Here is a 17,991-nt window from a genome sequence, read left to right on the forward strand (position 1 = left end):
ACTGCATGGCATGTAGCTATCTGTATAGTAAACCTACATTTTCACACCCCACTTTGAATTTTGATATAGAAATTAATTTCTATGCAGACTGTAAAATACAGCACTTAGTTTACTTCAGTTTTAGTACTAAATGTTTTGTGTTTTTACATAGGGAAAACCAATAGATGCCTCAAAGAACGTGTATTAGAACATCTAAGAGATATAACTAACAAGAAGGATACTAATGCTCTAGTGAAACATGTGTTAACTGAGGACATGCAACATATACTTAATTTTATGGTGCTAGAGATTATTGAACAAAACATTACAGGGGGTGATATAAACAACAGAGTAGAAGAAATAGAGCAGAAATGGATATTACAACTACAGGCAGATAAACCACCAGGGCTAAATGGTGTAGTTTCACTGAAACCCTTCCTGAAAGCTAGGTATCTGAAACATTGAATTTATTGGTTTAATTATATGACACATTTTTTTATTACTATTTTTTTGCATACTGCTTTAAAGCTCAGAATGTTTTAATTGTTATTAATTAATGATGTCATATAGGATGTGGTATCTAATTGGTCAGTATTAATTTAAATTTAGTTGTTTTGTTTGTATGAATGGAGTCTGAAGAAACGATTAGTTGTAAATCGTGAAAGCGCTTACTCTTATGTGTTTTATTAAAACTGTTTGAATTCACCGAGCCGTGGTCAGTTTGTTGCTTTATTTTTATTTTAATACTATTCACTTATACCTGATGATGAACACTAATAAACAAATATAGGCAAGGGGGACCAACCCCAAGACTGGCGATGTTCTGTCTATAGAGTTAACGAGTGCAACTCATCAGATATTGGCACAGTCAAATGCATGAATTTGGCATTAGTAAAAGACGTCAGCTAAACAATACTTTAAGCTTAACCATCTTTTTTGTTATTTTCAAAATAAAATGTCTACAATAGATGGTTATATGCAATCATCCCAAGTTCATATCCTGTAAAACATTAATAATACTTTGGAGCAAGAAAGTGGCCTGGCTTGGATAAATTTCAAGGACATTAATTTTACAGTTTTCAAAAGAAAAAAATGAAATTCTGTTTTATTGAGATGAAATCTGATAATTATACCCATGACGATTAAATGCAATTTCTGATCATTGCCATGATAACAATGATTTCATTATAGTTTTCATCCTTATCTATATATATATATATATATATATATATATATATATATATATATATATATATATATATATATGGGTCCACTTTGTAAATTCAAAATACTGAAATCTCGAATTGCAGTATTTCGAACTTACAAAGCTGCAGACTCACATTTTCGAAGCCAGCAGAAGTGCGAAATTCAAAATACCGAAGCAAGGATATTTTGAATTTCTGCTTCTGTTGGTATGGTTTGTGGCTGTTTAGGTTTCATTTTGGTAAGTTTGTGTGTGTAAGTGTGTAGGTTAGGGGTTTAGTGTGTGTAAGTGTGTGTTGTGACTGTTATGTGTGTGTTTGAGGGACTGTAAGATGTGTGTGTGTGTGTGTGTGTGTGTGTGTGTGTGTGTGTGTGTGTGTGTGTGTGTGTGTGTGTGTGTGTGTGTGTGTGTGTGTGTGTGAGTTTCGTTTGTGTTTCTGTTTGTGCGATCTCGGAGTTAGAATATATAAGTAGGGGGGGTAGGGGTGCAGCCCCCCACATGGGGAGTGCAGGGGGGCTTGCTCCCTGCTTATATGTAGTTTAGATGAGTTTGTTTGATTGGGGGGGGGCTGTGTGTATGTTTATGCGTGAATTGTATGTGTAGCATAATTACGGGATTTTGAACTTCGCGGTTGTGTGTTTTCGAATTTGTGAGTTGTGGTTGGGTTTTCGGCTTTGTGGTTGTGAAATACTGAATTTCGAGATTTCAGTATTTTGAAATTTAGATAGATAGATATAGATGTGTATATATGTGTATATATATATATATATATATATATATATATATATATATATATATATAATATATATATATATATATATAGAGAGAGAGAGAGATAGATATAGATATAGAGATATATAAATATATATGTGTGTGTGTGTGTGTGTGTATGTGTGTGTGTATGTGGGTGTATACATATATGTGGATAGATTAAAACAGATTTTAGGTACAAAATAGTCAATGAATCAGGCTGATATCATTGTAAGTGTAAATGTAAGAAAAAATACAGGTTGTGGTGAATACGTGCTGTGGTCCAAATTGTCAAACTCCATGAAAATGCTATTTTTTCCAATTCTCGGACAATCCAAATTTAGAATTAAGTTGTATTTCTCCTGGAAAATGAAGAATCGGTGTTCCTGATAAGTATGTATCTCCAGGTCCCTATCAGGTGCCGTAACAGTTTGTGATCCCTTAACTTCGCAGACTTGTCAGAGTGCAGTAGAGTTTCCTGTTCATTTTTTGTATCCATGTTTAAGACATCTGTGTCTGACGCTATACAGATAGTTCCAATACCATAAGGTGCTAATGGAGATCATTGTGATTTGAGTGATATCACTGAAAAGTGAGTTGTTTGTGTTTTGGATTTAAATGAATATATCATTTCTGGTTGGTTGTAAGGCTAATCATACATGGAAATCCTTATGTTGTACAGCTGTTGACCTTTTACTTCAAGAATCAGAGTCAAAGGCCCAAAATCCTGTTAATTTCTGGAACTAACCAGTTTGTCCAGTGATAGAGAGATAAATAATAATAGCAGTAATATGCATTTCCTGAAGAAAGGAAGTTGTAGGATAGGTTAGTCCTACCAGGTGGCAAGTTCCCCTGCGGAAGTAGTATAACTGCAAATTACACGGTCTGAAGCTGTAACTAGTAATGCCACTGTTACAATGTTTAATCACTGAGTAAAGTTACGTATCTTGCAATCTAAATTTATAATGTGGCAGCAAACACTACATCAGCTTCTCCAGCATTAGTCCCTCCACAACTACATCTAGCCATTGGTCTCTCTCTCCAAGTACAACACCTTTCCCTCTCCTGCATCTATCCTGCACTCTCGGTTCCTTCCCCAGCTACTCTTTCTTCTTCTTCTTCTTACTTTAAACTCTGATCATTACTAAGCTCAGGCATTATTTTGTGTAATTACTACACTCTATTAACTACTACTGGACAGTCTTCTGCTAAATCATGGTTTACGATGTTAGAAATTCTTATCTCAGTAAATGTATGTAACTTTGCATAGACAAAATTCCAATGACGACTATTATTTTGTACTCTTGTTTTTATTCTACCACATATCATTTAAATGTATTTGACTGTATTCTCAGCCTTATGTAAATGACTATATTGATTTGTGTATGTTTGTAATTTCTTGTTTCTAGCAACTGTCTACAAAAACAAAACAATAATAGCAAATCTGGTACCATGTTGGCAGGAAGTGAGTCCAAATATTCACTGTCTCATTGGTCATTTGGAAACTACTGAGGACGCAGTCAAAGGCAGAGCTTCTTGGGTGACGATAACCAGAAATGATTCCATCTTCACGGAAAACCTGTCAATATGTAAATAAAACAAAACAGAAAGGAGTGTGAATTCAGTAAAAAAAAAACTGTGAAAGTAAGAAAAAAGAAGTCAGTGAGATAGACAGGTAAGAAAAGCAAAACAGAAAGAGAGAGAGGCGGGGATGAGTGGCATGAAACATAGACGAAGAGACAAAGAAAGATGAACAGAAGACAGGGAGCAGGATAGGCTGAAGAACAGAAGCTGAAAATAAGTGACAGAATAAACAGATTAAAAAAAATAAAGCAGTTGATATTCCCAAAGTCAAGAGGCAAAAAAAAAAAAAAACAGAATAGTACGGATCTGTAAGAGAGTTACAGAAAATAAGAGTGGAAGAAATAATGGTACAGGAAAGAAGAGCAACACAAAAAATGAAGACAGCTGATGCACAGAGATGTAAATCCACACATGGGAGAAAATATGATGTATTGCAGAAACATTTGTAAAGTAGCAGCAAGTGGAAAACAGATGTATAAACATGACAGAGTCATTGTGTAGAGGATATGAACTAATGGTGTTGTTACACTTTCAGTATAACATCACTGCACCAGTGAAACTACATAGCATAAGCTTGCCTTGCCAACCACCATAAATTCCTTTGAATAACTTCAATAAGTGACAAGATAGCAGCAGCATTGTCTGCCTAGCCATATATGTTCTATGCATGTTTCATTCTGAAATTTTGTGGAACATGTTTGGGGAGTAATCCTTTGTCTTTCCTACCTTGAACTGATATTCTAGCTATCCAGTGTTTGTGTTTGTCCCTCATGCCCATCTTGAAAAATTGGAGTGTTTATTGCAGCTGAGATTTATTTGTCTTTGCTGACATTTTGATTACTTTTGTCCATGTTTTATGATATTCTGGTTCAGCCTGCTGTGGAAATTAAGAGGAATTTAGAAACCTAACTTCATTACACTGAGCCTTGTTCACAAGGTATTTGCTTTACCTTCTACTCAGCTGAGATCCATAGCAACAAGTATTGTGTTTTAAGGACTGGTCCATATAAGTTTTTATTTTACTACTTTGGTGTTTATTTTATTTATGAGAATCTATCTGAGAATCACCCTCTAGACTTTTTATACCTAGCTGTATTCAATTTACAGCTCATTTTGCTTGCTATTTTTATTTGCTGCTAGTTTTATTTAAGTAAGCCTGTTTGTAAGATATTTGTGGGCAGTTTATTAAGTTTTGTTTGTTGTACTTTTTATTTATTTAGTCAATGTTTAGTGAGCTTACTGAGTCATAACTGTTTTATCATGGAATTTTGTTATTCATTATTTTTATCATTTTCATTTTTAGTTGTCATAAATGTTTTAAGCATTGCTGTTATATTAACTGTGCCATTTTAATATTACATATCCCCTTACTCACTAACTAGCATGGCACTATGTTGTAGTAGATCGCTGCTATGTCATTATGTCCCTTTAGTTTGGGGTGGGGTTGCTGTCTGTTGTAGCAATGAAGTTAAACTGCTCAGGGTAGACACTAGAGAGATGAACTCCTTCAAACATGTCCTTATTACAAGAGAAAACTGCAGGAATTTCTTCATCCACCATTCTTTCAGGAATTCACCGATTTCCTTGTTGACTCAGTTGTAAGTCATCCATGCTTTGTAGTACTAGTGCATTTTAATGTCTGGGTAGAAAATGAAAAAAAAAAAAAGTGTCTCTTGCTTACAAATTCAATTGTATTATTAAAGAATTTAGGTTTGCTTAAGTGATTTCCTCCACAACACATAATCTTGGACAATACATTAGACTTAGTCTTTCTGATGAATTTGACAATCACGCACCTGGTGGTGGAACCAGCGTTATGGTCACATCATTACTTAGTCCACTTTGGGCTGGTACTTCTAAACCAAAGTCCCCCAACCTTGCACTGAGGTGACTGTATAATATTAATCATGTTAATGCTGACCTTTTTCTGTGGTGCTCCTTCATTTCCTAATGGAGAAAGTGGTGCCAACTGAGCAGATGACGCTGTGTTGCTTTTTTTAGGCAAGGCTCAAAAGTCAAACCCACCTCCGTCAACATCAAAATTAAAAAACTGATGGTTATGCTACTCAACGTCAGGAGTTTAAATCTCAAAATGCACGTGCTCAAAGCACTCCTCAGTATGGAGAACGTCGACATCTGTGCAGTAACTGAAACCTGGTTCAAGGCTGAAGAGAGCACCCCAGCACTACTGGGCTACAATTCTTACCATAAGTTTTGGCTACAGAACACAGGCCAAAACACAAAAGGAGGTGGTGTATCCATATTCATCAAGAATACCTACACCTCCAGGTTAGTGGCGCAGCATGATACCTCTGAGATCATCCATGTGTAACTAACATCGGGCAAATTTGCAATGCAAATTGTGGCCTGCTACAGATCACCCTCCAAGACCCAGGACCACCACTCCACCTTTCTGGAGACATTGGAAAACATGAAGGTCCTACCGAACACCCTGATATTATGTGATTTCAATTACCCTACCATTAACTGGGAAAACTACTCGAGTACAAACTCCCAGGCCCAGCGCTTCCTGAAATTCATCAACTCTAATGCCCTGGATCAGCTGGTAAACTCCCCTACCAGAGGTGAAAACATATTGGACTTGGTTATCACAAACATGGGCCACCGGAGGTCAACCCATCACTGGTTAGATCAGACCATAAACTAATCACTCTGGATGGTCACACCCCACCACCACCCCCAACTAAGGAACCACAGTAAAAAACTTTTCTAAAGCAAACTTCATCTTACTTAAGACAGAAGCGGTAAGTTTCACAACCCCCACGCTAAAGGATAACACTGCCCAAGATGCAGAAACCTTTACAAATGCACTCTATGAGGACCTACAAGGATGCATGGATCGTGCCATCCCAAGCAAAACCAGGACTCACTCCTCTAAGAGAAGGAAACCAGTTTGGTGGACCCCTGCCATAAACAGGCTATACAATAGAAGGAGGAAACTAGTTGAAGTAAAAAAAAACAAATCCCAAGAAGGAAAGACATCCCTGATCAGTATCAGTAAGAAACTAAGGTCCCTCATAAAATTATCCAAGGCTAACTTCAAAAGAAAAATAGCCAAGGATTCAAAAGATAACCTCAAAGCCTTCTTTAGCTATGTTAAGAATCTAAGTGGCAACTCGCAGATATGCACTGAACTAGTGCAAAATAGCACAAAATATACTGTACCTCCTGATATTGCCAACATCCTGGAATATAGATTCAGTGCAAACTTCACCCCCCCCTCACCCCCAAAAGACCCCACAACAATACCGGAAAAGTGTAGTGTCCCAGAAATCACAGACGCACAGGTGAAAATAGCCCTTTCAAAAGCCAAAAACACAGTGTCAATGGGGCCAGATGGTGTTCCAGGCTGTGTCTTGCACGAACTAGAGAACGAACTAACCCCTCACCTAAACACGCTGTTCAACCACAGCCTCTCCACAGGCTATGTGCCCATAGAATGGTGCACAGCAACGGTTATTCCACACCACAACTGACCCTGGTAACTATCACCCCATAAGCCTGACTAGCCTGATTTGCAAAGCTATGGAGCGCATCATCATGGAACTCATTAACAAAGACATTTGGAACCTCCAAACTCTTGACCCGACCCAGTTTGGCTTTGTTAAGGGCAGATCATGCCTACTAAACCTGTCTGACTTCTTCGATACAGTCACCAAGGCCATAGACGAGGGAAAGGTTGTTCACACAGCCTACCTTGACCTCGCCAAGGCTTTCAACACCATTCCCCACTCAGGTATTACAGAAAAACTCACCAGCCTGCACATAAACCCCTACATCACAAGATGGGTTGCCAACTGGCTTACAGACAGAACTCACACGGTAAGAATAACGGGCTTCAGGTCCAACTCTAAACCGGTCACAAGTGGTGTCGCACAAGGCTTGGTTCTGGGACCCCTACTGTTCGGCATATACTTCTCAGAAGTACAGGCAAACACAGGAGGACTATGGCTAACCAAGTTCACTGATGACTGCAAACTGGGAGCCATAATTGACTTTCCGGCTGACACGGACATCTTCCAAAAGGGCCTTACTGAGATGGACACCTGGTGTCAAAGTCATGGCCTCAAGCTAAATGACAAAAAATGCATAGTCATCCCGTTTGGGAAAAACAAAATACCCACAAATTACCACATAGGTGGTAGCCCCCTTAATACAGAAGAGATAATAAGAGATCCGGGGACCCAGGTAGATAGTAATCTCTCCTTTGACAATCATATTGCCAAAGTAGTTAGGAAATCCTTCTATTTGGCCCATCTAATTACTAAAGGGTTCGCATCTAGAAATAAAGAGGTTATAGTGCCCCTCTATTCGTCACTCACCAGACCCATCATAGAGTACAATGCCCATTTGGGATGTACCTCACAAGACACTTCCAAAAGCTGGAGAGACCACAAAAGTACCTCACCAAGAGGATTACTGGCCTCAAACGTATGTCCTATGCAGCCCAAATGAAAACACTCTGGCTGTACTCAGTGGCATATCGCTTACTCAGAGGTGATCTCTGCCTAACTTTCAAAGCCATGTCCAACTCAGAAATGATGGACATGCTCCACCTAAAGAAATCCAAGTCACTGTGAGCCACGTGCTCTAGTGAAATAACCTTCACCACAACAATAAATAGAAAATGCTGGAGGGATAGATTCCTGTCATAGAGACTCCCCATGCTTTGGAACAAAATTCCAAACTACATTAGGCAGAGCCCCTCACTAACACTCTTCATGAGAAACCTTGATGAGTGGATGGGTAACAGAAAATACACCCCTGGGATCACTTCATTGGCTCTACTTGACAGAGGATCAGTTAATTAATCAATGGGGTGGCGAAAGCCGACACACTCTGGCTAGGCTTATAAATGCCCTCAGGCAGATAACCAAGTACCTACCTATGAACCTATGAACCTATGATTTAGAATAGATTTCTGTCTTACAGACTTTGAACTCCTTAGTCCCAGTTCATGTTTCCATGTCTCTACAAGGCGTAGGGAACCCTGGTTCAATACTTACCTTCTTACCATAGATAGGGCATGGTACAGGCTGGAGCAACTCTGGCAATGTGCAGGATGGTGGAGTGACAAGCCTGAGCTTGCTGAGCACTGTGACATCTGTCAAGCAAAGATTTCCTGCACAAAGTCAGAATTTCTGTCCTGGGAAATCCCTTCAATGGCTAGTTGACCAGCTGCTCTTTTTCAGGTGGTAGAAAGACTATTAAACCCCAGCCAGTCTGACAACTGGAAGAGCTTTATCAGATTCTGAATGTGAGCCTGCAGCTCAGTTCGTCGATGGCAAAGTTATCCCTATCAGGTCTGCTCTTCCCCCATATGACTCTAAGGGTAGCATAACCCATTAACTATGTCTTAGTTAGCGTTCAGTATTCCAGATTTTGATGTGCTCATAGGTTCATATTAGGCTGTTGATCCAATGCATCATTTGCAGTCTAGCCACATAATCCCATCTTGAATTTACCAAGGCATGAAACTACTACTAGTCGCCCTACAGGGTGAATTACTTTGCACTTAATTACATTCCCTTTCCATAATGGCTTGAGGGGCCAAGTTAGATCCCCAACAGGATGAATCATTTAACACCTAGTAGCATCCTCTTTCCATGAGGGCTCAAGTGGCCAACCTGGGAGTGTACTTATGATTGCCCATCCAGTTGCACAGGTTGTAATTACAAAGGCTCATGGACCAATTATGCTTTACATCAAGAAAAAAGTTGTATTCTCTATGACAGATACCTATCATGCCATTGTCATACTGGGTTAAAGTTCATATCTCTTGAGTGGGTGTTATGGATGTGATGGGGGTTGCATACAACTGGATCATTTGAGGCTGTGGAGGCTAGGCAGAGGTCCCCTATCAGAAGTCAATAGGACATGGAAAAGAGGTAGAGCACTTTAAGGAGGTCAGGGTAGCTCAAGGTGGATTTGCCCTTAGTAAGGAAATGCTATAATGTCTCAAGCTGAGTCATGTGGTAGATTAGTACATACCAAAAGGGGACTGCACTCTATAATTGGCTTGATAAGGGAGGAGTGAGCAATGATGACTTTCTTAGATCTAGATGATATAACCCTGGTGATCATTCTGGCTATATAAAAGAAATTCCAAACCACAGTGGTAACATGGCAGTCAAAGAGTAGTTGATTGTCAATCAAAGTGTCCAAGTCCCTAATGACGGAGTCAGTTTTTAGGAGGGGGAATGTTACCTATGTGATAAGATATCCAAACATATCGACCACAGGCAACAAGCTGGATAAAAAATATGTTTAATCACAAAGTAAAAACACAAGTACAAAGTACTTTCACAGAATATCTCTGCACACTTCTAACCCTCAGAAGTTCTGGACAGCCATAAAAAAAAATAAAAACTCTTCTCCAACCTGGCTCACCCACAACTCCCAACCCTTTTCCCAATCAATCACCCTCAGATACCGCCATCCATTTAAATCACTACTTCATTGATACCATTTCTAAACTAGTACCTAACACCTCTAATAACCCCAACCCCACCTCTAATTCCACTTCCAGTTCTACTACTTCCACTACCAAGCCCACACCTTTTCCACATCCCCAATCTGACTCCACTAACCTCTCAGACCCCTTCATGCTCAAACCTGTCTCTGTTAGTTATATTAAAACTCTCCTCCGTAAACTCAAACCTTGTTCTCCCACCCCTGATAACCTACCTCCCCAATTCCTTAAACTTGCTGCTAACTCTATTGCCCTTCCTATCACCATTCTAATCAACCGCTCAATCCAAGAATTCACTGTCCCCTCTATTTGGAAGGAATACTTCACTATCCCACTACATAAAGGAGGTAACTCCACAGAACCACCTAACTCCTGTCCCATTGCTATTCTTTCTCCCCTCTCCAAAATTCTCAAAAAGTGTACCTATTCTCAACTACTTTCTCACCTTACTCAAAGCAATCTTTTAACCACCACCCAGCATGGATTCAGACCCAAACACAGTATTAACACTGCACTCTTATCCTTCTCACATACAGTAGCTGAGGCCAGAGACAATAACAAACTTGTGTCCTGCCTTTTCTTAGATCTTTCAAAGGCTTTTGATACTGTCTCTCACAACCTTCTACTTCATAAACTTTCTCAGCTGAACATGTACATCTCAACTCTTAACTGGTTCTCAAGTTACCTCTCCAATTGCCTACAAGCAGTTAAATGGCTAAATTCCTTCTCTCCTTTTCTGGCAGTTCAGACCAGTGTTCCTCAAGGCTCAATTCCCGGTCCCCTCCTTTTCAATCTCTTCACTAATGACCTACACACTGCCTGTAACCTCTCCTCTATCATTCAGTACACAGATGATTCAACTCTGATCTCCATTTCTGACTCTATCAACAACCTCCACCATTCCACCAAAAATTAATTTAATTCTGTTGAGAAGTGGCTCACCAACAATCAACTCATCCTGAACCCCTCTAAAACTAAGCTCTTATTATTCCTGACTAAAACTCTAGCTCAACACAAATCCAGCTTTCTCTTATCCTCTCTAAATGGCAACATCATAAGACCAGACTCACACACTAAACTCCTGGGTGTCATCATAGATGACCAGCTCAAACTAGACCTCCATATACTTCATTCTATAAAGAAAATACACCAAAAACTGGGCCTGCTTTACAGAAATAGCAAATTCCTGACCCCGACTCAAAATTGTTGCTAGCCCAATCCTATCTCCTCCCTGCCCTCCTCTATGGCTTCCCTCTATTTTCTAATCTACAAAATAACCTGCTGGCAAAGCTGGACCAAACCTACAACAAAATTGCTAAATTTGTCACCAGCAGTTCCTATAAATCCCATCACTGCACAGCACTCACAAAACTACATTGGCTTGAACTCCCACACCTTCTGGCCAAAAGTCAGCTAATCCAAGCTTTTACAATTCTTAATTCTAACTCTGACTGTCCATCTCTGTCCAACCTGATCTCCTGGTACACCCCTCCCCGTTCCCTGTGCAGCTCCGATAAATATTTACTACAAGTCTATAGACCCAATAAGAAAATAGGTAAAATACTCTATAAACGCTCCTTTTCCCTTATCTGGAACAATTTTCCACTCCAAATGAGAAGCCATACCTCCCTTTCTAACTTCAAACATAACCTGATACTGTATCTTCATAACAACCCTATATGTACCTGCAGCCACCCTGCTTAACCCCTCCCTCTCCCTATACCCACTTTACTAAGTCTGATCTATAAGACCTTTCCTATTTCTATAAGTTACGATATCTACATGCTCTCCCTTCTACACCCTCCCTCTAGATCACTGCATCCCTCCTCTACTACTTTCTTCTTCTGCACCATCTCTTCCTCTGATCTGAGCCCCCCTTGTACATACACGTTTCTCTATTTTTTTTTTTTTTACTCCTGCACTAGTTTCATCCTCAGATTTGAGGCCCCCTGCACATACACAATTTCTCCTTCTAGCCACTAATCTAATAATACCATATTATTTTCAAATTATTACCTATAACCTTAATTCCCTTACTGCACACCTCTTGGATTTATTATCATTGTTTTTCCTTTTACACCCTTATTATTATATTTTTGTATATAACTATGTTTAATTCCATGGAGTACATTATTTTTTTTCTTATCCATTGTATTCATGACATTGTTTTGCTCTGTATTATTGTAAACTTGCCTTTACTTGTATGTCTGTTTGGGGCTTTTCCCCTCGTGTCTCCACTGAAAAAGGGTAAATTCTTACCCAGCTGGACCAACCCGGTTAACAAATGCAAATAAAATAAAATGAATAAATAAATAATAGATCTGCTTCCTCAGGTGACAATTTCAATATAATTATGTTCCTTGGTTTTATACACATTCTCAAATTGAATAATTAACTAATTAAAGCATTATCAAACCAATTAAAACATTAGTACTTTCGTACTTAATAAGCATTTCACTCAAATAAAATATTATGCATATAATATATGAGATATATAACAAAATACATATTTAAAAATCCTTTGTTATTTAATGCAGTTATGCAAATAGTTTAATTCAGGTTTGACTGAGAACAATTCATTAAAACCTGGGGGGGTATATGCATTAAAATACAAAATCCAGTTATTCTCTTTCCTCTCAGTAAAATTTTTAATGTCCCCTCCCCTTTGTGACAAAACCACATTTTCTAATATTAAAAACTTAAAAGTGTGTTGCTCATTAGTATTTTTTATATGCTTGTATAAAGAGTCCTTGATAACTTTCTTCTAATTTCTGACATGTGACTGCTTACACGCTTTTTTAGCATTTGATCCGTTTTTCCTATGTAAAATGAAAAGCAAGATGTACATCTTGCCATATAAATAAGATTACTTGTACAGCAGTTTCCATGTGCTCTAATATGAAATTCAGTTTGTCTAACAGGGTCTATGCATTCTTTATTACTATATAGAAACTTACAAAAAGCACATTTACCACATTTGCATGTACCTACTAGTTTGTTCTTTGTGATTGAAGCATTGTTATATTGTTCCTTATAACATAATTTATTTTTTAGTGTGTTACATCTTCTATGTACAAATGTTGGCTTGACACCTATACTATTGACCTTTTGTATGAGTGAGAATATAGACCAGTGTTTACGTATAATATTTTTTATATTAGTTGTATTTTGATTGTAATAATATATTTACATTAATTTTGTGCAGTGGTTTTCCTTGGTGCTTTATTTGTCAGTCCTCTTCTTGAAAACACTGGTGCATAGGAACTACATCTATTCTTTAAGATGTCTACTTTTACTTCTATTGCCTTTTGCTTATTACATCCTCTCTGTTCAAAATCATTGTTTATGAGTAACTGGAGACTTATCATAAGGAGGGTGTACTTATTGACCCCTTCCAGTCAGGATTTTATACATACCATAATACTGAAACAGCTTTCAAAATAGTTTTAATGATCTGCAGATGGCAAGAGGTCTGCATTAGAACCCAGTGTTGGTCCTCCTGGATCTATTAGCCACATTTAGCACTGTGAACTATCCCATTTTAATAGAATAACTGATTTTCTACTGTGGTATTTCTGCTACAGTTCATGGCTAGTTTGTTTCATACTTGGTTAACCACACATAAAGGGCCACTTCTGGACTAAATTCCTCATCACATTAAAATCTTAATCGCAGAATACTTCAAGGGTCTATTCTCTGCCTTTTGTTGTTCATTGTATACATGCTTCTTCTAGGAAACCTACTAATGGAAAGGGGATTAGCATACCATGATTATGCTGATGATATCCAGATCTACTTCTCTTTCCTGCCAGAAGAGGTGGCTATATTTATTCTTTGGGTAATGATCTTGAAGACATGCATTCATGAGTTACTCAAAATTGACACTCATTGAACAGCACAAAGGCAGAGGTCTTGGTTGTCCGTGCAACTCGAGAGAATCTTCCACCATAGCCTTACCAACTTTTATTATATATGGTAATGACAAGACTGAATTGGTTGACAAGATAAAGAATCGTAGTGTCCTTTAATGGTGCATATTGATGATATGTTTCTTTATTTAGTTGATACTGATCCACCATGTTTTATACCCTGTTCTCTGTATCAGATGAATATTGTTTTTCTCTCATTTTTATTTTGTAATGGTGTTTTGTAAAAAGCACCTTAATAAACGTTAACTTGAACTTCAGTTATATATCTGATGCTTCTGTTTAACAACATAATGCCTGCCTAATCTAAAGAATTATAGATATACACCCCCACAAGAACTGGGTAATGGCAGCACTGTTACATAATGCAATTTAGGATGTTTTCTACTCCATTAGAGCTTTGAAGCTACTCTTATAAGATTCTGAAGTAATATGCAATTGTCAATTAGCATATATTTTAGCAGGCCTTTTACTGCAGTCTAAAATATGATATTTAGTTTTTGCAATGCTCAGATTGTTGTGCTCTAGCAAAATGTATGTCTTAAGAGTACATACATACTGTGAATACTTCAGGTCTCAGAGTTCTACTACCACAGAAGTCAATTGGCCAGACTCAGAATTTCAGTGTCAGAGTTTGGCAAGGGCTTTCACTGAGCTATTTACAGAATCATAAACAATGGGTCACAAAGAGGTGTTTTACAAGTATAGTAAAACAGCACGGTTGTCAGTGATCAGACTGCCTGTAGTACAAAGACAAATACAGTGTCATAAATGCTGTAATACTGCTGCCTTATAATCCACATTTGGGATTTTTCAAAAAATCTCTGGGGTCTGAGTCATTGCTGAAAAAAGCCAGTACACCTACCTGGTTAACAGATACTTGAATAAATAAATGAGACAACAAAATTAATAAAGAAAGTAATAGATATACAGATAAACAACATAAATTAAGCAATGCCTGCCTGTGTACACACACACAGAGGTTGTAATGCTGTACACATTTTAGCAGGCAGATCAACCAGTGTGTCCTTAACCAATGCGGAAAGGTCAAGAGATTGGTTTTGTGAATCAAGGGCAGGAGCATCTCCAGAGGTAAGTGCAAAGAGCTCAGGCTGAGTTGCATGGAAACATCTTGCACTGAGATGCAAGATGGAACACTTAACTACACCAGTTTCATGAATTTATGTCATCTGCATGGGCTTGAACTGAATCATCAATATCACTTATTCCACAGAGTTATCTTTTAGTTGGTTAGTTAGTTAGTTAGTTAGTTAGTTAGTTAGTTAGTTAGTTAGTTAGTTAGTTAGTTAGTTAGTTAGTTAGTTAGTTAGTTAGTTTTGTTTTTATTTTAACTGTTGGTTGACCAAGTAAGTCCACTGGACACAATTGTTCATTTTCAGAGGTGACCTGACTGGTTAAATGACCTGCTTATAGTCACACAGTAGACAAATGAAGGTGAAAGGAATCAAACCCTGTACCCTGGGTACAGGAAGCAACTCATTAACAGCTCAGACCTTTAGCCCCCTGTTTTAACTGATATACTTTCCTGAATCCCACCTACTACTTATTTATTTATTTATTTAAACTTGTTTACTGTAGTAGAACACTGATCAGACAATAACAGATTACAGGCTCAGCCCAGATTACATTATAATGTAACAAAACAATGCACAGTATATAAATAACAGCTGGTTTACATTTATAAGTAAGCACAGAAAATCTGACAAACAGTATGTTCATAATAAAAAAAAACAATGTGTTCATATGCTCAGCTATAGTGTTAATGGCCTAAGACTTTTGAGGAACACTATTTTTCTTAATGAAGAGCCGTATACTCAATCTCCCATCTATTCATCTAGTTTAATTTTAAATATTTTAATGACAGTGACATATGAATATACCAAGGTAACTTATTCCAAATTATTGGAATATTCTGGATTATATAAGAATCACTTAGTAATGTTCCGTATCTTGTTATCATGTGCTTACAATCTTAAGTGCTTATCAGTCTGTGGACTCATATAAACTTTCGAATTTAATGTTGCTTGCAGGGTATCATTCCATAGTACATTATACCACAATTAGTTTTCCCCTAAATAAACAATAGTACAAAGTAAAAAGAGCTACTTGTCTGTGCCTGTTAGCATAACTTAAATTTATGACAGATATTAATTTTCTGTAAACCTTCTTTGTACTAACTCAGGTCTATTCAACTATCCAGTTCTATAAGAACAGGAAAGTACTATTATAGTCCAAAACTGGTTTAATAAAGGATTTATATAAATGTGCATGCCTTAAGGTAATATTTCTCATGAGTAACCCAACATGTTTCATAGCGCTAGATAGTATAGATGCAACATGCCTTGAAAAAGAAAAATTGGGAATAATTAATACACCAACGTCATTATATTCCATCACCTCTAGCAAACCAGACTCATTCAACAATAATGATTATCTGGAATATACTTGCCAAAGTATATAGTATTACACTTGTTTAAATTAAAACTTACGCCAATTGGCTAAATGGTATTTTTGACCAGATGTAAAGTAATCACATTAACATCCTTTTTACCAGTAACAGCAAAGCCCATTGGCCTATTTATTTAGCCAAAAACTTCTGTTTCTAGGAAAAGTAGCAAAAACAATATTAAATAATAAAGGGCCCTATACAGAGGCTTTTGGAACCCCATTCAGCATTGGCAGTGAATCAGAACAATTACCCTGAATGACCACTGACTGAGTTCTCCCAACTAACCAGTTTAATATCCTGTTCACTAGATAAGAGTTGTAATTATTATTTACCAACATATAATTTACTCTGAGTATGGTAACATATCAAAAACCATTATTTAATCCATAAATAGTACCACTACTGATAACCCTTTGTCAACTGCTAATGTCACATGGTCATTTAATTCAATAAGGTTGGTATGATTCAATAAACCTTTGGTAAAGCCATGTTGAAAGATTTCAATCAAATTACTCCTAAGTTTATTCTTCTCAGTAAGTTCCAAAATACATCTGTTTAAAGTTGAAGTCTTATTCACAGGTCTCTAATTATTTATTTTCATGGTTACCCTTTAATTTATACACACACACACACACACACACACACACACACACACACACACACACACACACACACACACACACACACACACACACACACACACACACACACATACACACACACACACACACACACACACACACACACACACACACACACACACACACACACACACACACACACACAAACACACACACACAATAATGGTTAAGGTCATTGTCACCCATGCACAAGGTACAAAGTTTGACCATGACTTCCAAACAATGCCTTTTTGGAGTTTATATGCTCTATTTGTGTCTCTGAGGGTTTGTTCCACCTCCAAAAAATATTATGAGTGGTTCCACTTCAGACATGCACAAACTTGACATGCTGCCCTATAGGAGAAAGAGTTGTATAGACCAACCACTTTGGGCATCTACTGTTGTGCACAGATGCCCAAAGCGATTGGGCATCTACTGTTGTGCACAGTATCCTCATGATAGAAGAAAACAGATCACAGACTGTGCACTGTAGCAGGACTAGCCACTCACTGGTGTAAAATATGGCTCTAGTTGGTTTGGTCGTGTTGACTAATGTCACCAAATGGAAGTGGTGATTTGCTGGTGATAAGTGGGTTGATGTCCCAGCCCACTTTGACCTATGCCAGGGACCAGTGTTAATGGTAGGAGGGGTGTATGTGTTCTTGTTGGCAAATGTGTCCTCACCATAAAGCCCAGCAGCACTGGGCAAATTAACTACAGGCCTGCTGGTATCCAGTTGCTAAGCTTGGGTTGTCTTTGATAGCTCTGTTGAGTGAAAGCTCGACATAAAACCAATCAACCTGCCAAACATGATATAATAATTGGTACAATCAGTGTAGATTCACTTACAGGATGGAACTTGGAAGTAGATGTCATGATGGTAAGGAAGAGCCTGGGCATCCTATGTATCCAGGAGACAGACTAGAAATGGTGTGAGAATTGTGGTGCTGGACAGGCTTCAGAAG

At 37.9% G+C, this 17,991-nt stretch overlaps 1 protein-coding gene across 1 annotated transcript in view; it reads right to left on the minus strand.

The window, feature by feature from the left end:
• The window catches only part of LOC122808223 (membrane progestin receptor delta-like), a 579,888-nt gene that overhangs the window by 392,245 nt on the left and 169,652 nt on the right, over nucleotides 1-17,991 (minus strand). Inside the window, exon 4 of the mRNA XM_044079185.1 lies at nucleotides 3,385-3,512. Coding sequence (XP_043935120.1) covers nucleotides 3,385-3,512 — 128 coding nt within the window. The remainder of the gene's footprint in view (nucleotides 1-3,384; nucleotides 3,513-17,991) is intronic.

This window comes from Protopterus annectens, chromosome 8.part0, assembly GCF_019279795.1.
Source record: "Protopterus annectens isolate FY-2018-M chromosome 8.part0, PAN1.0, whole genome shotgun sequence".
NCBI classification, from domain to species: Eukaryota; Metazoa; Chordata; order Ceratodontiformes; family Protopteridae; genus Protopterus; species Protopterus annectens.